The sequence below is a fragment of the Cupressus sempervirens genome, chromosome 3 (genome assembly GCF_028749045.1).
Source record: "Cupressus sempervirens isolate cs-2001-9-10 chromosome 3, ASM2874904v1, whole genome shotgun sequence".
Classification (NCBI taxonomy): domain Eukaryota; kingdom Viridiplantae; phylum Streptophyta; class Pinopsida; order Cupressales; family Cupressaceae; genus Cupressus; species Cupressus sempervirens.
In genome coordinates, this window is record NC_143120.1 from 229,803,908 (window position 1) to 229,828,664 (window position 24,757).

The 24,757-nt window shown below is 34.6% G+C and overlaps 1 protein-coding gene across 2 annotated transcripts in view; it reads left to right on the top strand.

Annotated features, from left to right (window-relative positions):
- The window catches only part of LOC149565681 (putative cyclin-T1-1), a 132,989-nt gene extending 129,056 nt beyond the window's left edge, over window positions 1–3,933 (top strand). For both annotated transcript variants that reach the window (XM_089819177.1, XM_089819178.1), the window contains exons 7-8: window positions 3,048–3,193; window positions 3,364–3,933. In XM_089819177.1, coding sequence (XP_089675303.1) covers window positions 3,048–3,193; window positions 3,364–3,395 — 178 coding nt within the window. In that variant the 3' untranslated portion in view covers window positions 3,396–3,933. The remainder of the gene's footprint in view (window positions 1–3,047; window positions 3,194–3,363) is intronic.
- Window positions 3,934–24,757: the final 20,824 nt, after the last annotated feature.

Sequence of the window (24,757 nt, forward strand, 5' to 3'; positions counted from 1 at the left end):
CATTCATTTTACTAACTATTAAACATTACGTAAACCTTAAGACAATTTTATTTAATTAATTATCCTCTTTCTGCTCACAGAAGCTGAAAACTCCTGTTGTGTTGAGGTTATACCTTGCTTGAATTTGATGAATAGTGGACATGTATGCATTTGGAAATCTATCTTTTATTTCCAGATTTTCATATGGTGAGAAAGTTGTTCTAAGGGTAGCTCACTAGGTGAAGTATTACTGATATTTTATGGATGGAATGAGGGACAGGTAATGTTGCAAGGATTTTCTATGCAATTATTCTAGGGTTGGCTATTTTTTTGGTGCTGACAATATTGTCATCATCCATCATAAAACATGGGCATATTTTTTGTTTACGAATTCTTTCCATTGACATGTTTGTGATGATGGGAAGACTGTTGTTATTTTGTTGAAGCATATGGAAATCAGAACCATGAAAAAAGGTTTATAGACATATCATGGACTATTGATAATGATCCCTGAAGTTCCTTGTTCATCTAAGGAATAGTTTAACAAGGCATATGTGACACGTCGAGTCTGGTCAGTAACTTGTTTTCATCTCTAGTCAATGCAGTGTTAATCCTCAAGATATATGGATCTGGTTTTTTTTAATCAATTTTGCTGGGATGCACATAATGCTTAGCAGGCCCAAATCTATAAAGAGAAGAATATAGGATAGATTTAAATTTAATTTACCAATTTACATTACATGTAGCAACTCTAAATCAGCATTCAATTTAGTCCTGGCATGAGAAAAAAATATGTTACCTTTCAATGCCATTGTGGACGATCTCTTAACTGGCATATTTGTGAGTTTACTGTAGTGTCCATCTGTCTGTATGATCTGGATTCTGCATCATATCATTGATATGGGATGGATATCTTTTGAGTTTCAAACAGGTTTACTTACCTTAAATTGCATTTTATAAAAATGCTGCAAAACTGATATCCTTGGTGTATTTACTCGCATCTATATGATTCCTAAATTTATAAAATTTTGAACTGAGTTCCTCTGCCTTATGTTGTAATCTACTTTCTAATTTCTCATTTTCCTGGAGAAGTCTGTGTGTGGCATTAATTGGTGCTAACCTGAAATTTCTGTATGATATGGGCTGTGTGTTGGTTTCTCTGGAAATAGACTACAGTAAAGGGTGCAATACCTAGACAGGGATTTAAGACCTTGAGAAGCGACCTTGTTTTTATGTGTCTTCTGCTATGTTGGAGAAATTTAAATTCTAATAATTCCTCAGGAATGAGGGAAATGCTTTGTAGATGGACTGAAGATTGACAATACAAGTTTCACAGATTTGTTTACAATTTATCTTGCAGAGAACATGATCCTTATATTCTTGACAGTTGTACAAGTGAGTAGTACCATTGCATCTGAAATGTTTGTGCTTTATTCTAAAGGTTACTTTTGATGTTCGTACCCAAACTTGCTGCTTCATCAAAATTTTGAAGGCAACCCCATGTTGCCTGCAGGTGTTATTAAATTTACAAGAACAATTTCTGTGTAGAACTTAAGGTACAACAGATGTTTCTCTTTTGATTCTTTATGCTTTAATTTGCAGGCAACATTGACATGGCCTTCGCGGTTTTGGTTTTCGAAAACATCTTACTAAATCATGACTAACTCTTGAGGTTATGTAGCCTTTTTGTTGATTTTGGAGTGCTGTTTCTGTGAACATTGTGAGATTGACCCTCTTTATCTACTTTGACTATGATAATTGTTTGAGGAGGCAGGCATGTGATTCTATTTATGATAATTGGAGCTTCTCATTTTCCTTGTTTGTTTTCCAGGGATATGACAATTGATGTTGCAATTAAATTACGGGTCAGTGAGTTTTTAGAGATGCTGTCTAGTTCCGCTTCCCACTGTTCCGTATTCTCCATGTTTTTCTTATGACCACTCCTCTGCCAATGTCCCTCAAATATTTTCCATGTCATATACTCTTTGCAGCTACATATGTGCTCTTTTCTTCTGTTTAATGGGAGTCTCATGGTTTTATTGCAGGAGTTCTTCAGACCATTCTCTCCTTCCCAAATTTTCATGCTTTAGAATATACTATGAATCTCTAAGCAAGTTTTCCTATTTGAACCTTCTTGAAAACTTTCCTATGAAATTATCCCTATTTTTCTTACGTCCACTCCTCTGCCAGTGTTCCTCAAATATTTTCCGTGCCATATATTCTTCCCAGTTTCATGTGGGCTCTTTCCTTCTGTTTATGCAGAGTGCCAAGATTTTATCACGGAGTTCTTCAAATCATTCTCTCTTTCCTAAATTTTATGCTTTAGAAATGTACTATGAATCTCTAACCTTGTTTTTCTAATTGAACATTTTTTTTAAAATTTCCTATGAAATTTTAATGGTACAAAGGGTGTGGTTCAAGTAGTGTGCTCGTGCTATCGGTTTCAAATGTCTCTGCACGTTGAAGAGAGCCTTCTCAAACTAGATACAGGTTTTGTGCAATAGCATCATTATTTGTTTTCCTTTTTATCATAATAGTATACAGGAAATATTTTCTTGCATAAAATAAAAGTCACTTCAAAATGGAGTAATTGCATGGCTTATCCATGTATCATTTTAAAATTTGACAGTTTGCAGGAAACATTTGCATCAGCCGAAGTTGTTACTTCAATTTTTATAGTATGGAATACAGTATTCAACAATTTGAATACATGATTGGTTGCTAGATGCCTTGTGCCTATAAGTTTATTTTACATTATTCAAACCCTTGCATTTTTCAAAGGGATGTGTCTTTATGAATTAATCTGCAGGAATTCCCTAGGATGTATGCAACTTTTTATATGTAGAATAAGGTTTGATGCTAATTTTTTAGTTTTTGGTTTGTACTTAGCTTCTACTGATCAATCACATATTCTGTTCTCTTCATCAATGATTTTGTTCTTAGCTATATTCTTCTACCATTTGACATTAACAGGCATGAAAATATTCATAGAATCTTTGTGCATGGGGTCTCTATGTTAGTTTTATAGAATTTTTGGACTTCACTGAAATGTCTTGAAAGCTTTGCAGGCTTCGAAGCTCTCTCTGTCTCCAATTTAAGCCTCAGCACATTGCAGCAGGAGCCACATATCTTGCTGCCAAATTTCTCAATTTTAATCTGTCTTCCAATCAATGTCTTTATCAGGAATTTCAGACAACACCAACTATACTTCAAGGTAAAATTATATATCCAACTGTAGTGGACATGCCTGTGATATTGCATCAATCCTTCTAACTTGTGCATGGAAGTAATGTCTTTTTTAATCTTCTTAATGACTGTTGCTGCTTCAAGCACATATGAATTTTCTACATTTAAGGAGAAGCTAACCATCTACTTACAATGCAGATGTTGTCCAGCAATTGACGGAGCTTTTTTGACATTCTGGTGCTTTGAGGTCGATTGTCACTATTGGATGGCATTCTTTTTCATTGTGTACATCTTCAGCAACAATGAGTCACAGAGCATGGATCAGTTAATTCCAGTTTTCTTTCGAAATCAGGTGTGCCATTAATTTCTGGGTGGTTAACCCCTCATAATCACATTCTGCTAAGGGGCATTCGATCAGATTGTTCAGTAAACTGTGAAATTACAAGCTGTAGAAATTATACCATTGTGATGGAATAATAAGCATTCTAACAGTGCATTCTTGGATGTTTCAAAGATGAAGCTTTGGTTTTAGGTTGTTTTCAGATAGCAGAGAAGGTGATGATGCATTTCATGGGCTGCCAATAACAGCTAGATATTCATTGTGGAATGATTACTTACATAAAGGAGAACTTCATTCCAAGGATTGTGTTATTTTATGAAACTTTAGTTCATCAAAGTTATTAGTGCTGATTTACGATTATCTTATAAGGTTGTAATAACTTTGGAAAACATTAAATAAAAACCAGCAAGAAAATGACTTTGGATTCCTTTTTCATGTCTGATTATTGCCATGTTACCAACATAATTTTGTTTTTCAAGCACTTGGTTGAACCACTTTAAATGTAGTTTAAAAAGAAAAACAAAACTTTAGGCTCATTACATACATCAGTGTCATGTAACATAATAAGACACTTATTTTATCACCATCCTATCATTTTTCTACAAGGAAGGGGAAAGGACACTCATTTTTACTGTAGCGCAAGTTTGGGAAAGTTCTTTGCCTATATGATAAACTATGTTTGTCAGTCTTTCCCGGCGGAGAATTTGGGAAAAAGTAGCTTTAGTATGATTTGAATAGAAATGATTCATGTCAGGGGCCTTCCATCATGATGCAATGGCAACATCTAAACGGAAAACTAAAACATATATCTTACCAAGGGGGACAGATTTTTTCCATTTCTCTTTATATTACTTTACGTTTTAATTGTCTTTTTAGCCACTACAATGATGCTATATGCTCATGCTGATATGGTACAAATTGAATCTACTTAACCAAGTCAGGGTTTGCCAATTATATCAATACATGATTGATAGAATTGTAGACATTAATATAATATATCATTGATAGAAATGATTGTTAGAACCGGAATCCAGCAATCACTGATCTTGCAAATGGTATCATAATAATATTAATAATATAGTCTTTAGGATGAAAAAGAAGGTTGCTATGGAGGATGCATACAAATGGCAATTGAGATTGAATTTTGTTAGATTCTCCTTTTTACCGTTAGAAATCCATTGATCTTCGTTCCCTTCAATCCTTAGCCAATTCTTTCAATTTTTATTTATAGGAAAATGAAGCAGTGGAAAAATGGATGATAATGCAGAAATAAATTAAGTTCTTAAAAATGTGTTGGCCAGGAGACTTCCATATCTTTCTATTGATGTTGCAGCCATTTTTCCTTTAGAAAATGTGGCTTTGGGATGCTTCTTGATTGACTCGGTGGTTTGTGTTGGACTTCTATCTAAGAAGTGGGGCATTTGGGCTCCATTGAAGAATAAATGGGATTTTGTTGAAGGTGGCAACAATTATTCCCATAGTACCTTTCTAGTTTGTTTCTCAGAAGGGAATAGGGTATGGAGTGTCGGCCCCAGGTGGTTTCATGCACTCTTTGCAATCTAATGGTCAGGATGGAAGATCCAAAATTGATTGTGAGAATACTCCACTTTTACAATGGATCCAAAGGAAGGATTTGAAAGGTTCAAAAGGGTGAAGCCTTCTCTATTTTTATTAGTAGTGGTTTGAAATTTTGAATTGAAACTTGCCCAATGGAATGGGAACAAGGAAAAATTGAGGAGTGATCAAGTGCTAGGGATAAAGAAAAATATGCTTAAAGTTGTGTGGGCCAATGATAGAAGTGTCCATGAAGGCAAGCATCGATGGAATGAAGGGTACAAAATGTGTAGTGTCATTGGCTAAGAGGTTTACAATTTACTTGGATGAAGAGGTAGGTAAAGAGGTAGCAGAAATTTTATTAAAATTCAAGGAGATGAGTCTGATTGGGAGGTTTATGGGTTTTTGGCTTAGTCTTGAAGAATTGCATAAATGGATAGCAAAGGTATGGATCCCTATTTTGTCGTGGTTGTAAATAGGTTTGCCTTATTCAAACCCTTGCTTTTGTGTTTCCATCTCCACAAACAGTTGTTAGACATGATGTATACAATGATAGATAACCTGATTAGAGAGATAAATAATAATGAAATGTGGCGAGTTAAACAATATGCTCAAAAACATAGTAAGGATATAAAAAGAACTTCCAAAGGCGAGATAGAGAGCTTAGATGTGCAAGATAGAACTGAAAATGAGAGCTTGAGATATCCAATGAAGGAGCAAAAATGGTGTTAAGAAGTTGTAAAGAGTCTCAGGAAGTTGTAGCATGCAAGTGTGAATGCCCAAGAAGCAAGAAAAAGAAAATGCATGCAATAAAAGGTATATGATAGAATTACATGGATTTCGCATAAAAGCCATCATTTTGACTTGTGACCATGTGGGTGGGAAAAAATAACACTCCAATGGTTGTTTGTATGTTTGTAGATTCATGGATGGGATCATGTCATGTGCACATCTCTACACTACACACATGTCAAAAATTGTTACAAATTCTATTGCCAAAATTTAGAGTTGGATCATGAGTTGGCCAATGATAGGGATAAAGCAAGTGACGGGATTTTGTGTCCTATTCTAAAATTGTACGAAATGCAAAAATGGCCTCTACACAAGGGTGCAAAATTTATGTGATTACAATATTATGTCCTTTAATACTCTCTTATACTAGTAAGTTTTATTTTGTATTCCTTGTATGGGTTATGACATAAAAGCTTGCCCAATCTCAAGTAATATTATGCGCTAAATATACAACAGTCGAAGTGCGTGGATTGTTTTAGAAGCTCAAAGAAACTTATGACAAGTCTAATAAGCATATAGTTGAAATATATTTCCATAGAAATGAAATCATGTTGTAAACCAATATATGTAAGAAAAATATATGAAAAGTTAATCATAAGCAAGAAATGATGTAACAAAAAGAAGAAAAAGAGAATACCTAGGGTGCAATCCTTTTTATGCATGAAAAACCAAGAAACCTTTTGAACAATGCTCTCAAAACATATGCAAGAAGTGGGAGACAATGAATTAATCAATGCAAAAAATAAAGTAATAAGACATGTCAAGTTGCCCTTAATAGTCCTCAAGTCCCTTAGTTCATGTAAAATGTAGTCCTAAAAGAATTGACAAAAATGACTTTCCGATAAACACTTGATGTGATGAAAAATGTAAGGCAATAAAGAAAATTATGAAAATCTGGGATACTAATAAGGAATGTGCAAAGCTAGTAAGACTTTAAAAAGATGATTATATGAAAGCAAGAAGGAAAGAATTGATTTCACTTGGGAGGTACAACCCAAGAGGCTTTTGGAAGAAATTGCAATAAAAAGACACAAAGAAAAGGAGAGCAATATCATAGATCCGTAATGACTAGAGTATGACAATGTGTGTGTGTGTGTGTGTGTGTGTGCGTGTGTGTGTGTGTGTGTAAGATAAAGACACCCCACTAGTAATCAATTCAATAGATAAGATTGTTAGAGTTTTAGTTTTTTGTACAACACTCCTAGTTTTTTCTACAATACATCTACATTGTAAATCATTCCAGTCGAATTAGTGATCATTAACAATTATTCTTGCAAGAATAATTATTAATGATCACTAATTCGATGGAATGATTTACAATGTAGATGTGTAAGCTTATATAGGCAAGGAAATAAGTTATCACCCACAGAAGGAGGAATCACATCTACCAAGGGTGGATCATCATCCACTATGTAATGAAGTATGTACAACATGTGGAGGATAAGAGTCATATCATTTTTTTCTATTGAGCCTTTGTAGTGTATAAAAAGATTTTGAGGTGGTCTTTCTGTTAATGGAATGTCATCATCTAGGTAAATGTCTTAATTACAACATTTACTACTAGCATTTGATAGGTATACAAGATCTCTATAGCCTAGTTAGAGGCATAAAACATGGGAAATTGGTGTGAAACTCGATGATGGAGAATGTGCAAAATCGTAGTCTGTACCGTTCACCCATACAAAACTTAGATTTGGTTCAACCTATGGATCACTTGTTCAAACAAGCAATAGAGAATGAGTAACAACTTGTAATGAGCTGAGATTAATATGTTTTTCCTTTATCAAACATGTAATGTATTAGTTTAAATATTTAAGATTGATATATTCAATATATTACTATGATGGCATTACTGTTGAATTATGTCAATCAAATAGGGTACAAGTTATAATAAATGTTATTAATGTTAAATTTATAATCACCTAGTGAACATTCATAATTATAAACATAATATTATTTCAAAATACATTAATATCATTAACTTTAAATATATTAACCTTGCCATTATAAATATTTTCAATTCTAAATAAACCTAAGCCTAATTTGATTATTAAAACATTCTCTCAATCCAAAGAAACCCTAATCTATTAATTACAAATGTTTCCAATTAATGTATTAGTACTTTATACATACATATGCATATACATACATACATACATACATACATACATACATATATATATATATATAAAATTACAATTACTTACCAAATAAATATAATATGAACATCTGGACTATGCTAATAAGGAAAATTTTAAAAAACTATGATCAAATCATATTTGGAAGGGCATGACTTTACATTCATGACCATTCCGAATGATGTGTGTGTGTGTGTGCGCGCGCGCGCACGCGTGCGTGCGTGTATTAGGACAGGAGAGAAGTGAGAATACAACATAAACAAATAGGAGGTAAAAAGTAAAGGAGAGATAATAGCATTATATCCACGTGCAAATCCATGATCACATTGCTCAGCGCCTGGCAATTCCCCACGACACCACTGTCATACTGTGTACTAAGAGACAATAGAGCTTCCGTGCCGCGGGTACTAACGCTGCCAGACTTACAACTTTGCGTTCAATCCATTATCATATATACAAGTACGTCCATCCGAACTCTACTACGGAATCATATCTCGGAATTGCTATAGCATTCATGATATAAAGCATCGTTGATGAATTTTAATATAGATAGTCGCATTTAAAATACACGTACAGTGCATTACGTGGATGGGTGTAATATGTATTACATAATTCTTAATTAAATACAATGATATTTCATTCACCGATTGGAATTAGTAAAAATAATTTGTGAATATACATTGAATGTAATCAAATCGATTTATGTTATAAAGCATTTAAACATAGAAATAAATTATACACACACACACACACACACACACAATGATAAATATTTCAAACAGTTAATAATGTATAAATAAACATTGCAAATAAGAAGATACTAGTACATTATACTTATCTACATACATACATTCTTAAGGATTATCATCAAAATGTATTTCAAATTATAGTATAGGAAGTCTTACTCTTATCTAAGTTATGACGTCTTAAGATAGGGAGTTGGTGGAGGGAGACGCGGAGTAAATTCAAGCACCTGACGGTATCCTCCAGGGAGCCGCTTGTAGCTTGTTTCACGCGCCCTCTGCACTGTCAATCTACTATCTCGAGATGATCATAACCAGGAGAGAGAAGATTGCCTGGTGCTATAAGAAATAACTTCCTAAACAATTAAATAAATAAATTAAAATGTTCATCTCCTCAAACATTTTGAATAGCAATAAGGATCATAAGCTTGCTTAATTTGAATGACTTCCTAACTTATGCCAAATTTTGAATATCAGGTCAAAGAATTAAAAAGGGGTCGTTACACAACTTCCAAAAGACGTGAGGTTCATCCAAGAAAATAATAATGAAGCCTTCAAATCATGAGATATAGGAGATAGAGGTAAGGCCCTTCAATGTTTGTATTGTTGAACCTAATTTTTAGATGTTTGTTGCAATTGAGAGAGAGAAATGTAGGTTGAATGAGTCTATTATATTTCTTGAAGCTCAAGAACTTTCTTAATTTTCCTCTAGAGATTTTTTTAATGACTTGTTCCATGAAATTGGGGGGAATATATTAGGGTTTCATTTTTCTTACCTTTGTATGATTCAAAAAGGTTTATTATTTATCTTTCTTAATGACCCAAATAGTCAGAAGGAAATAAATTATCAAATGCATTTTTTGGACAATCGGTCTATGTAATTTTAGAGCCATCTCTTTTGTCCCCTAAGGCTTCAAATGCTAAGATTTTGGCCCTTTCCTCCTTGAGATGGCTCTCCATTGTAAACACACCATTATTTCTTTGGAGTGTCACCCCCCAAGCTCTCGAGCCGATTGGCATGGTTATCAAAGTTGATAGAACAGAAAACCTTCTCCACCCATGTCAGAATATTAATCTCTATTAACTTGGGATTGGATTTACCAAAAGAGGTTTACTTTGACTTGGAAGACCAAAGCATCTCCTATCCTATTACCTTCTTTGATGGTATTAATGCATGTTTCTTACATAGGAGAGGACATATGAGGCGAAATTGCGCTCTATTGCACAAAAAATATTCTCTAACACTAACTCCGAGAAGGGTAATCCAAAACCCTAGAGCAAGTCGACATAAGCCAACCCTCTTCCCAAGTAGATTGAATATAATGTTGATAGCAATCCATTTCTCAATATCCAAGCACCCAAGACCTCGAATGAATTAATTTATGTAATGGAGGCCCTTAAATCAACCTTCAACAATAACATACCCCCTCCCCCAAGTAGACACAAGATAATATGGAAGCCTTGAAGAGCCTCCCCCATTCTTCCACTCTTGATTTTGGATTGGATCCTAGCCTAAAGCTGACCATGGGACTAAGCTTGCTCAATAATTGGCTCACAAGAAGATCAAAAGATAAGATAAGATAATTTTATTAATGTCCAACAAAAGACCACAACTTGGGTCTATGGGACTGGAAGCTTACACCAAGAAGATAACTGATAAATGGAGCACCAAACGGTGTCCACAAAAGAACAAGTACAAAAAATGAAGAAAAAAGTAGGAGACAACAAGCAAAAGATTTGGTATCCATCCTCAAAGGGAAAAAGTTCAACAACGACTGGTTCTCACAGATCTGGAATGACCTGTGTTAGGGAAACTGCATGGTCGCTTCACACCTTGAGCCGGAGCTAAGAGCGAGAAGAAGGTTGTAATAAGTTGTACCTAGGTCTGACTCCTGAGAAATGATAGCTGCAAAGTATGGTTGTGAAGCTGTAAGGACTCAAGGAGATAGAGCGCAATGCAACATTGATCTATGTAACTAAAAAAATCTGAGAGAGATCTACAATCTCTAAATAGACAATAAAATCTTCCTCTAATCTTTTAGTATATGGGGCATTTGAAAAGGAAATGGCTCTCAAATTTTGCCTCTACTAAGGGACAAAGTCTACACACCCAATCCTCTCTAGCAATATGGTGATCAATCGGGAACCGGAGTCAGTGCGAGCCCACCCTAAAGGAACAAAGGGAGATATGTAGGGTGTGTGTCCAATATCTATGTAAGTACTTAGGGTGTACAATAATCCCATTCCAAATATCTAAGAAGTGCTCGGTGCAGAAAGCCATCCTCAGATGTAGTGCCCCTGGAGGATCAACCCATGCCCGTATAATATACTGCCTATAGATGTCAAGTCTAACATGCTCATTCAACTCCTGACAAGAGGGGAGGAGATGAGCAGGAGCGTTCAATGAGAACCGGTAGGGAGGGAGATAGTCAATGTCGATCCCAACTAAACTCAACAGGATAGTAGCTTGAGCATACCAACGATGGGCTCTAGTGGCTAGATCGGAGTCTGCAATAGCAACTGAAAAGCAGTAGGCTAAGTAAGGGTATTTGTGTTGCCCTTCAGCCAAGTCTGCAAAGCCACAAAGATGCTGGAGAAACCAGATCAGGTCAAAAATGGTTGCAAGCCTAAATGGGTGAGCTCCAAACTCAGCCAAAATAACATTATGGGGGATAGATCTATGACATCTGATAATCCGACGAAAGAGCAAAATCTGGATGCACTCGATCATGGCCCAATTTGAGTCCAAAAGGGAAGGACCCCATACCACCGAACCATAGAGCATTGTGGGTCCTACTAAGGAATCTAGGAGGGATAGCTTAGACGATGTGTCCTGAAAGTGGTGTCTAAAGCACTGTCTCTCGAGCATGGCAAGGGAACCCAACCCTTTACTAATCTGAGGCTGAATGGCTGATCTCAAGTTGAAATGAGATCTAGAAAACTTAACCCCAAGGCATGTGTAAGATGATGCAATCTCAACTTCCCGACCTTGGAAGTGAAAATGGAGATGTGAGGTCTTCAGACCGTTGAAGACCATAAGAAGATCTAAAGTCAAATCTAATAACTTATCCAGTGATGTCCAATACACCCTCTCTAATATTTCTTCCTAGGTTACTTAGAAGGTGCATATCATTTCATACCCCACCTCCCCAAAGCAGACAAATTTCCATGAGTATTAGGGGTCCCATTGTTTGGGAGCCAACGATGAAGTTCGGGGAGCTAGTTGAGAATGTGGCTAATGATTTTAATGCTAATGTATCCTTATGTGGTCTCAAATAGGCCTATAGCAATGAGGACAAGCTAAGAAATTTTTATGTAGCCCTCACAACAAAGTCCCTACTCAGAGCAATTGACCAATGACAACTTGTAGATACTGAGGTGAAGAAAACTTAGAAGGAAGGATACAAGATTTAGTTGTTGTAGATGCCCTTGTTGGAAAAGAAGCCTCTAAAATGTTTGTATTTAATGCCCAAAATAAGAAAAGAAGGACAAGGGCCAAAAAAGAGTACAAGGAAATGGATACTAGTACTCTACAGAATGATGAATCAAAACACAATTCTAAAAAGAAGAGAGGAATGCCTCATGGCCTTTCTTCCAATATGAGAGCTCCTAAGCATCCTAGAAAACAATTCCCTAATTGTTTCAAGAGCTTTAGGGCCCGTTTGGCAAGGGGAATATGGCTGGAATAGGCATCTGTTTATTCTTGAAATCTCTAAATTCTTCGTTTGGGTGCAATAGTTAGGAATTGGCAATAGGCATACAATAGGAATATGCATTCCATTTATGCCCAAAAAAATGAGTATCTCAGTCCACCTAAATAGGTGAAATTGGAATACTTATTCCTATTCCATTTTTTTTACTTTGTTAAAAAACAAAAAAATTCAGGTCCGTGAAAATTGGGTCATTCATTTTTGGTGCTCAAGCTTCCATGGGTTTGACTTCTGAGCAGGTGGGAGTAATAAGTGTATGACACAAACAAACAAGTTTTTAATCAGGTATATTGCTACTTGTTATATATGTTTGTATAACTTATATGACAAATTTGTACCAAGTTTGTGTATTGAACATAACAAACAATAGTAAGAAATAAGAAATGGGCTTCAAATTCGTAATCCAATGATATGCTTGCAATCACATCATAATGTGTGTGTGTGTGTGTGTGTGTGAGAGAGAGAGAGAGAGAGAGACAAAAAATCCACATTTCTAATTGTATTTTTTTGGGGGTGTGACATTTATATTTTAAAAAATTGCCTTGAGAGTGCTTGAATAGTTTTAGAATTAACGGATCAAATTTGGATTGAGAGAAGGTTGAAATCAGACCATCCCTCATTCTAGTCGGATTGAGAGAAGGTTGGATTCAAGAACCTCTCTCATTCCAGCTGAAAGCTCCACTTCCACCCCTTCCACTTAAAATATTTTGAACTCGAACAACTTTGTGATTTAGAAATGAAAATTTGAGAGTGAAATATAAAGGGATTGCGTTCAAATTGTCAAAGTATATTACTTCAACTCATACAGGTTCCTTCAATATTAAAGTAGCATTACTTGCAATTGTTGGCAGCATTACTTGCAACTGTTGTCTGTATGAAGTTCAATAAAAAAATTTAACGATTATTGTGGTTGAAGAATACTGAAGTTCACATTTGTCCCATGATTTTCAAGAATGTGATGATGAGTTTTTTTTTCTTGGATGAATTTTGTATGAATTAGATGTTGAAAATAATCTTATTCCTATTCTAGTTTTACACAACCAAATAGGGAATAAACATATTCCCCATCAAAATCTTGGTGAACCAAACAGAGAATAGGAATTCATATTCTCATTTTGTATTCTCAGATGAACAAATCCAGAATACGTATTCTTATTCATGTAGCCAAACAGGCCCTTAAAGCTCCCAAGGACACCAATCCTTGAAATCATCTGTGGATTTGAAATGCTCCTCATTGAATGTCAAGGGTCTTAAATCCCCATACAGAAAATAAGTCATTAAAATATTTTTAAGGATTCAAAAGCACATAGACATTCTTCTTCTTCAAGAAGTCAAGGCTAAAGGCTTAAAACTTGACATCAATCTTAGATTCATTTGGAAATGCTAAATCCTTTTATACCAACCACCTTATAGACTAGAATGGAGTTGCTATCTTGATAGGACCAAATATGAATAAACATATCTTAGCGTGGGGCTACTCCTCTTGTAACAAATTAGTATGGATTACCTCCTACTCAATGACAGTAGAATCGGGGTGGGAAATGTTTATTCACCCAATGATCATAAGGATTTGGCAAAATTACAAAAATGGATGGGCAATTTGAAGAACTTTCCCTAGATCATTTGTGGGGGTCTTCAACATGATTGAAGGACCCCAAAAAATAATATGGGGAACTAAGTTTGATTGGAAAAGTTTTGTTATCAGTCTATGATGATCAACGAACTCAAACTCTTTGATCCCCTTGTTGGGAACAAGAATGACTACAAAGGCATATAGCACACTTAGTTTAGTTTCTGTTAAGGTGACAAGAGAATCTACTCTAGACTAGACATATTTTATGTTAACAAGGATGCTTTCAGTTTCAAAAAGGAATCCAGTGATGTCAACATATATGTCATTCCATTCTCTCTCTTAGAACACCACCCCATTATGAACACTATTTTTTCACTTGACATAACAAACACTAGGAGAGGGGTAGGTGTGGTTTTGTTCTTAACACTCACCCATCGAAGAATAAAGATGTAAGAAATGTAGATAAGATTATATGATGGTACAATATGAGTATAGTAAGACATAATAGTGCTATTGACCGATGGACTTGAAGTATTAGGAGTTGGAAAACTATGTTCCAAGTTGTGGGAAAGAAAAAATCCAAGGAAAATGGCAGGCAAGAAGTTGAATTGCATAGTCAACTTCGCTTGGTAGAGGAAACAATTCAGATTGATCCCTCTAACTCAGGTGCTCTAGCATGCTTAAACCAAGCTAGGGACGGCCTTAGAAGGCTACACAATCTTAAAACACAAGATGCAAAACTTAGAGTGTCTATGTGAATAAGGACGATAAGGACATAATAGAGTGTCTATATGAATAAAATAACACCCTCAACTCTCAATTTAACATTATTAAGGATTTTGCATAATACCATAATCAAAGACCATATCATACCTTATAAGTTGTTGAATGCATCTACAAAACCCATCTAGTTGTCAAAAGTAGTACAACCCAGTAAGAGGTCATGCACAACATATGAGGATGTTGACATGATCATTTTAGGGAGATCCTTCCATTAAGAATATTCTAACAAGGTTGACCAAATAATGTCTTATGCCACTTAGGATATGGTTGGATGATAGAAGGCACGGGTTATAGTTCCACCTGTGATGGTGAACATTGAAGAAATAACACCATAAGATTAAAAAATTAAAGAAGTAGACTTGGAGGAACTAAAAAGAGAAGGCAATAAGGCACTACTAGAAATGGGACCTAAACAACCATTTAAAAACATGGAGTGGGATGAAACCTAGATCTAGGAATACAAAATAGAAAAAGGCATTAAAGAAGTTCATTTCTAAAATAGTGGGTCCCAGGACTCTAATAATTCAGAAGCTACATCATAGGTTGTCCTTGAAAACAAAGTTACTACAAATATTCATTCTTCATATTCTTTTGTGAGAACATGTATACATTGGAAGGCCAATATTGTAGCATTTGGAGAAGAGTGTATAGGCATAATTTTGTGATTTCATTATTCCAATATTCATAATAACATAATAAGCCACTTCTCTAAGGAAAATAAGGATGCAAATCTCATAGAAGTTATTTAATTTGTATCAGAGCCAAGAACTAGATTAATTTTATGAATGGATTAGTATGATCTCAATTGGTAGAACAAAACTAGCATCAATCTTCACTAAAATTGAAGAGATGAGAAAGGATGTAGTTCAATGGGTAGCTACAAGAGATAAATTATTTAATAGGATTGATCTCAAAATATATTGAGATGATGACAATATCCAACTATACTCAAAGGAGATAGTGATCTAATAGTTCATAGGAACATTGGAAGTAGTAAACATCGAGGATGATCTTCAAAGATTGTGCAAACATTAGGAAGATATCCAAAATATCATGTCCAACATTACCAAGTTGGAATAATTTTCCACCAGCATCAAAGGATTAAAGGATCCACAAAAGAAGATAAATTCCATACCCATGTTGGACTATGAAGAAGCGATGGAAATCATTGAATGATTTCCTTTCAAGCATCCAAGAGTGTTGCTAGAGCCTCATGTTTAAGGGAGACAAAATGCAAAAAATTATATTTTTTATACTTCTAAAATTTTGTAGTCTTGAATTTTGAAGTTCCAGACATTTGACAACTTTGAAATTCTAAAAAGTCCAAAATATGATCAACACTTACGGTATTTTTCACTTCAAAATTTTGGAGCTAGGTTCATGCCTTAATAATTTTAGACATCACAAGTTTTCACATTTTTCATTCTAGTTCTAATTTTGGGCAACTTGAATGTAGTTTTTTTTATTGTTTTTGCATTCTTTATAAGAAACTATCAATTACATACAATCAAAGGCTTTCATGTACATGAACTATGGTGATATTTTTAGAACAAGATCCCAGAGGAAGTTGAAGACATTGTTTTATAGATGATATTCCTCCATTTATGGATAGATTTCTCACTTGCAATGGATATATGCACATTGTAAATGGATAATAATCTATGCATGGTATTTAAAAACTAGTTTAAATATAAAGATTCTCTATTGTAATTCTAATTTCATGTATAGTTGAAATAGCTACAAGTTTTATAAGTTTAGAGTTTGAGCACTATATAAACACATTCAAACAATATTATTAGGGTCAATGATTTTTGAAATAAACTATATGCATTTATTCTTTTATTTATGATTTGATAATTATGCTATTTAAGTGATATTTTTTAATGAAGGGATGTTAATTATGTGAATTTCAAATATCCAATTGTGCTTGTAATGATTAATGTTTGGGATCATTAGTTTTGGAGTTCATTATTGTTGCAATTATCTTGGAATGACTAATCATTAGAAATAAATTCTATTGGCATATTTAAGATAAATTTGTCTCATGTGGCATACATTTGCAGTATCTTCACATCATTTTTACATCTTCGAAAAGATTGGTCATCTTGCAAGATACGGTAGAAGTAGTAAAAGACAAGGCAATAAGTCCCCAATTAGAAAATAGAAGAGCAAGACCATGGAACAGTAGGAGAAGGACTTCGCCACTAAGTGGGCAAAGAAAAGTGAAGTGGACAAAGAAAATCTAGATGAGGTCATAAACTCATCGATCAATGGTGAGACCTCGCAAACTAACTAATCTCATGAAGCTTAGAAAGAAATATTCATAAACTAGTCCCCTAGTCTAAACCGATTAAAGTAACGAGACTTGGACCCAGCTCAGACTTGGCAAGGGTAACTTGACTCATGACCTAGCTCAGACTCGCTAGTGACTCGGCAAACTGACAAAACCCTTAAAAATTTGAGATTTTTTAGGATTTAAGGAATACTAGATGCACCCATTATTGAATAAAGCTTAAAGACACAATAAAATCATGAAATAAAAGGTAATTTGATCACATACTTAAACATACATCGATTACATAAGTACAAAGGTAAATTGCTAAATACTAAATAGTAGTTGAAGGAAATAGAAAACAAAGATATATAAAATCCATGAAACCCATCAAAATGTATATCAAATGCATGAAATCCAACACATCAATGGTCATCATCAAATGTTCCAATCATATGTTAACTTAAACAAAAAGTTAAAACAAGATTATAGTTGTTCATATCATTGTGTCTACTTTAAGAGGTTGGATGGTGATAGCTACATTATTTTATGTTTATATGTTGATGATATGCTTGTAGCTAGGTCTAACATGGATCACATTAAGAGGTTGAAATGCCAATTAGCACATGCATTTGCTATGAAAGATTTAGGAGCAGCAAAACAAATCCTTTGTATAAAGATTTGCAAAGATAGGAAGAACAAGAAATTGACTTTATCTTAGGTTGATTATATTGAGAAGGTGTTGCAACGTTTCTCTATGGAGAATGCTAAAGTTGTCAGCACAACTTTACTAGGTCATTTGAAGTTGACTAAGGAGATGTGTCCAAAGATAGAAGAAGAGGAGGATAAAATATCCAAGGTACCCTACGTTTCAATTGTAGGAGGCCTGATGTATGCTATGGTATGTACAAGGCCAGATATTGCACATGCAGTGGGAGTCGTTAGTAGGTATATGAATCATCTAGGAATTGAGCATTGGAATGAGGTCAAATGGATTCTCAGATATTTGAGAGGAACATTCAATAAGTGTTTACACTTTGGGGCTCTACTACTGATTTACAAGGTTATTGATACCAAGCGAGTACTGTAGGTTATGTATTTACTATTTGTGGGGTAGCAGTAAGCCGGGTTTCTAGGTTATAGAAGGTTACTGCTTTATCCACTATAGAGGCAGAGTATGTTGTTGCTACAAAGGTAGCCAAGGAGATGATATGGCTTCAATTCTTCATGGAAGAGTTGGGACACCCTCAGAAGGATAATTATTTATTTATAGATAGTTAGAGTGCCATTCATCTTCAAAATAATTTAGCTCTGCATTCAAAGACAAAACACATACAATTATGGTACCATTTCATTCGATCAGTTTTGGATGATGGACAATTAAAGCTGGACAAGATACATACAGATGATAATCCAGTAGATATGTTTTCCAAGGTAGTAACAAGGGAGAAGTTGAATTCCTCTTCAACTTCGGTTGGTCTTTTAGACTAAACAGAAGAGTCCAGGATGGTTTAATATTCCAATGGGAGCTACAAGTTTAGCAGTGTTATGATCAGTCTTCAAGTGGGAGGTTATTATTGTGGAGTCTGATCAGTCTCCAAGAGGAAGATTGTTGTGATGTGGAGCCTAATTAGACTCAAAGGTTTATTTGTTGCAATATAGGGCAGGGTCAAGGGGTAACGCCCCTACGAGGGCTTTGGGGGGCCAGCACCCCCAAAGCCAAAAATAACTTTATATTGTAAAAGGTGTCAACTGCTATTTTTCCCGTTGGACAACTTATTCTAGCCCTAATTTTTTAAGCAATAAAAGCTTGTATAAAAAGGCTTAAGATTATGTATTTCATAATGTAATGGTGATATTGTAGCTTCTTGTGGCGATATTGAGCTATAAGGGATTGTGGATTGTAATCATTGGATAATAATAATATTGGACTTCCTGTTGGTGGATGTAGCCCAAGGATTGGGTGAACCACATTAAATCTTGGTGCAATGTTCTCTTCTGTGTGATCTATTATTTTCTAATATTGATTATATTTGCATGTAACTGTTATTTTTGTTTGAGGTTTAATCCTAACAAGAATGTCTCATTATCTATGAATATGAGAATTCCAGCCTCTATAGCTTTATGCTTCTCTCTTTCTGTAATAAGTGTTTGCATGCAAGTGAATCTTGGGAGTTGTAGGGCTAATCTTTCATCATATTCAACATGGTATTAGAGCTCTAGATCTTCATGCCACTGTTCTATTTATGAGAGTCAAAGTAAAGGGTTCTATTTGGCACTCTGGGAGACATATCTTGAGCATGTGATCTCCAATTTTTGAAATATTTATATCTTTGGAAAGGTGTGTACACTTAAAAACTGTCAAGTCAATTAATTAAATATTTTAATATTTAATTAATAAAACCTCTTCTATTAACTATAATAAATTATTTAATTTATTAAGCTAATTTACCTTTGTCCTTAATTAATTAAATATTTTATATTCAATTAATAATTCTTCCTCTATTAACTTTAATAAATAATTCAATTTATTAAGTTAATTCACTTTTTAATAATTAATTAAATATTTTTATATTTAATTAATATTTTTCATCTGTTAGTATTAATAAATTATTTAATTTATTAAACTAATTCACCTAGGTTAATTACATTATCCTAAGTCTCCTAAATAATCTTATTAAGTAATTTATTTAAATTACTTAATTATCTACTCACCTAAATGACTGAGTCTTCCAATCCACCTAGTCAGTCCATGTCATGTGCCACCTCATAGTGTGACTAAGTCCTCCTCCTCTTCCTCTACTAACTTGGAGTCGATCAATCCACCTCATGTAGTCAATAGGGTGTCATAAGACACTTGTCTATAGAGTCCTCTCTAAAGCTCGAGTGCTCTCAAGAAGTCTTGATTAGATGACTACCAAGTGTCTACCAAGAGTCCTCTCTAAAGTTGGAGTGCTCTCAAGAGGTCTCGATGAGATGACCACCAAGTGTCTTTCCTCTCCCTAACTTTTCTCTCACAACTCAACTAAATCCTTGATTTCCTCCATCCCTCCAACCAAGTCAATTTCATATGTCCATGTTTCCTTAATTATCTCTCCACCATTAGATGTTGCCACCTAGGCTAAGGTCTATCCAAGGTCTATAAAAGGAGCCTTTTTCTCCTCATTCCAACATCTAGAATCATACTCAACTTTAGAATCTTGAATTAGCATTAGAAGAATTCTCAAGCAATTTGTCATCCATTTCATAATCCATTTGCATCATCATTCATCTTCATCTTTATTTAGTTATTTTAGGATCATTCCATTTGATCTTGAATTGAAGTTCACAAATCTCCAACACCTTGAAGCAATCTTGTAGAAAGGAGATGATCATAATTTGAGGGCTCACAAAATCAAGAAGACTCAAGACTAGGAGGACAATGGAGGCATGTTATATGTGGTAAGGAAAGGTAAAAGTTTCATTTTGATTTGCAATTCTTCATTGTGTATGCATTTATTAGCTTAGATTTGATGTTTAGGCATTGACACATAAATTTGCATACATCTTTGGCACCCACCGTGGAGCCTAGCCCCCAAAAGTTGATCTTTGTTTGAATTTTTTAAGTGTGCAAGTGACGTACAAGCCATTTCAATGCTTTCATTCTATAAAACAATGCATTTATTCTATTACGTTGCACTTTTAGCTCTATCTGCACATCTATTTCATAATCCAATGCATCTGATCATCACTCCAACTTATTTTTTATTTTTGCGCATATGTTCACTGGAGCTACGCATATGTTCCTCAAAATCATGTATGCATTATTTCTATGCAAACATTTCATACACTAGCACTTCTATCGAGTTTCATTGCACTTTTCCTGTAGTTGCGCTTTTGTTTCTACATCTGGCTTTTATTATGCAAAGTTGTGCATTTATTTCAGTAGTTAGAATTTCATAAATTTGTAGTTGTATTTTTAGATTTCTAACATTCTGATGAGTTATTGTTCATTCTGGCAGCCCCCTAGGTTTATTTTGCATGATGTTTTTCTCGAAGGCCCCTCAAACATATTTAGTTGTCCCTTTTGTTTTTAGGTTGCTCTAAGGGGTTGTTAAATGAAAACCATAACCTTCATTTGGGCTTCAAATATGATATCTTTTTCATTTTCATGTATCTTCTTTAAATTAGATCATCATGTTAGTTGTGTCTTGTGTGATAGCCACGTTCTATGTTTACCCAATTTTAGTACAAAGGTGTATCCTCTCCCCTTACCATTCATGGATCCTGGGTGTAAGAGAAAATTTATACTAATCTTTAGAAGGCTTGCCTCTCGAGAATGGCTTTAGCATAGCCAATGACAGGGAATGACCTAAGTCATAACAATCTAACACCAAGCTCTTTCAATCCACTATAAATAAAAATCCATTGGGATGAAAGTTTCATGGAGTAGTTGTAATATTGTTATCTTAGGATGACGAAAGTGGCTGAAAGCATAACCTTCCAAATGGATGACCTTACTAAATATTGTGTTGTGGATTGCCAAAAGCCTTCTATCTGGTGGTGTTAAGGGTCCCTAAATACATCCCACACCTCTCATGGCTTTATTTTGGGGTAGTGGTTCCTTGGAATTTCATCACCCTTGGAATTCGTAGCTTGGTGTGCCTGCCCGAGAAGTGAGTGCACTATAAGGGCGAGCCTATGCCTCCAAGCTACCATTCTATCCACACTAACTTAGCACACTTAGACCTAGTTTTAGTGGTAATTAAGTAGATATTGTCCTAGCCAACCTAGGATTGTGGTGTGTTTGTGCATTGCATTTTAGAAACACTTTTAGGAATCATTCATACTATTTTACGTGTGCATATATTTATTGCCAAAAATTAGAAAAACAACAAAAAAATCAAAAAATTAATTATTATTTTTCCAAAATTCACTGAAGTTGCGCATTTGTCAACAAGAGTTTTGCTTTTATTTATTATAGCTACACATTTATTCATTATACTTGCACTTTCATTATATTTATCTGTTCTTTTGTCTATAGTGTTGCACTTCTGTTCGTTAGACTTGTGCATTTGCTTTATGTATTTGTGCATTTGTCATCATTAGTATCATGCTTTTGTCACTGATTCCTGCACATTTGTTCAGCCTATCTATCCATCTATTACTATTCATTTGTGATAGAGATCTTTTGGAAAATTTTCAAGAAAAATAAAGAACATTTCAAGGTACCCATTTGAGTTATCCTTCCAGTTTGATAAAATAATTGCAGCTTTCAAATAATGAAAAATGGTTCGAACCTCATTTTCATCTTTTAGTCTACCATCCTAAAAACAATTCATTCCTAAATTTCTAGTGTTCAACAATTTTATCTTAGTGAGTTTCCTTATTAGTATTTATCATCCTTCATCTAGAAACTTACCTAGATTTGACATTTTGAAACTTCTTTGTCTACATCATACCAAGTCTCTATCTCCCATAGACTTAGAGTATCATTGTCTACATCAAAATTTTCAACATTTGAGCAAATCCTTCAACCAGCATTTACCATTTTGTCATTTCATGGTAGCCCAAACTAGAGCTCAAAAACTAAATGCCCAACAACAACAAATCAACATGGAAGAAACAAATACTTATGAGAATCCTTGGCCCACATAAATTGTTAGGTCCTCTAGATATTCAATGGATGATGAACCAACTAAAGCAAAAATTAAGAAAGCCATGATATACCCTAAGTTTTAGAAAATAATGGAAATGATATTAAACCTAGATAAAGAGCGATATTTCATGGTACTTGCAAAACAAGGTGTAAAGCTTCCTATTGATTTTTATCTCAATCAATTTAAGGACATCTCTAGTAATCAAGGACCTCCTCAACGAGGATTAACCCCACCCCATCTTTTTCAACAAGGTTCAACCTCACAATATCCTTTACCATCAAGTGATCCTTTGCAACAAAATATTATGCCTTCCCAAGGAATCGTTCAACAAAATTCCTCTTCTCAAAGTCCTTTATTAGGTGCAACATCCCAAGGGTTAATCCAACAAAATAGTCATCAACAATATTTACCTCGACAAGGACCTCCTCAACAAGGTTACACCCACGAATTACTCCTGAACAAGGTATAACCAAACAAGGTCCTAGTCCACCTATGGTAACATTAGAAGGACCTCCTCAACAAGGTTATACCCAACAAATTACTCCTTAACAACGTGTAACCCAACAAGGTCCTTGTCCCCCTATTGTAACACTACAAGGACCTCCTCAACCTAACAAAATACTCTTCAACAAGGTGTAACGCAACAAGGTGTTAGTCTACCTATGGTAACATTACAAGGTGATACTCAACAACCAAACATCACATGTCAAGGATCTTATCAACTAGGGGTGACCCCATAAGACATGACACAACAAGGTTACCCTCAATATGTTTCTTCTCAAGGTTAGATTCAACCAAGTCCTTTTCAAAAATTCAACTCAACATTCCAAGGGTCTCAATAAACAAGGATACAATATTCCTAGTATGAAGTTTCAAAGCTCAAATCCTCAAGGAATCAATATTCAAAGAAATGTCTTGCATGGACATACATTATCATTAGATCCTTTGGTACAAAAAATCCAAATGCTTTAACAAAAAATTCAAAAAAATAAAATTGGATCTTCATCCAAGAGATACACCTTAGAAGACATATGTTCGTACCCTTTTGATAAAATTTTGATCATGATTCTATTTCCTCCTCATTTCAAGGTTCCAAAAATTTGATAAATACAAAGGGAATATGGATCCACAAGATCATGTTAGAGAATTGTGTGTTGCCTACAATTAAGTAGCCCATGATGAGACTTACCTTATGAGGCTATTTCCATGAAGATTGGGAGGCCAAGCTATGGAATCATTTTCTAAGTTACCACCCGGTATTAAATCTTTTAATGAGATAGTTGATATGTTTGTAACACATTATTCTTATAACATTAGACATGAACTGACTATGTTAGACCTTTGCAACACAAAACAAAAGAATGGGGAACCATTCCTCACCTTTTTACAAAGATGGCATCACCTCTTATCAAAATATCCACGAATCATTTCTGAACATGAAAAGATGGATATCCTTATACAAATCTTACACCAAACATGAGCTATAGAGTATAATTACAATGTCCACCAAACTTCAAAAGCTCATTGAAAATGGTGTAAATTTTGAAGAAGCCATGGTACGAAAAGGAGAACTCAAACTATACACAAAAGACAATGTTATTTCTTCAAATCCAAACAACAACAACAACAACAATTCCAATAGCAATAATGACAAATCCAAATATTGGAAAAAGAACAAAAACATCATAAGCGACAGAGTAGTAGACAATCAAAATGTCAAAACATCACAACCAATATTAAATCTTGGAAACAAAAATACTACTCCTAAGATAAATCAAAATAGCCATGATGTAACAATCAATCTTTCATGAGAAGATCTCTTATACCCAAGAAACAAACATTTACACCTATAGGGGAATCTCTTGAATCAACTTTAAGGAAGTTAATGTTTTGAAAACTTATCACGCTTCCTCAAGTCAAAGAATATGAACCAAAAGTGAAACCATCATGGTGGAATGATGATGACTATTGTGAATTCCATAGAGGCAAAGGACACATAATCAATGACTATCAAAGATTAAAGAATGTGGTACAAGACCTAGTTAAAA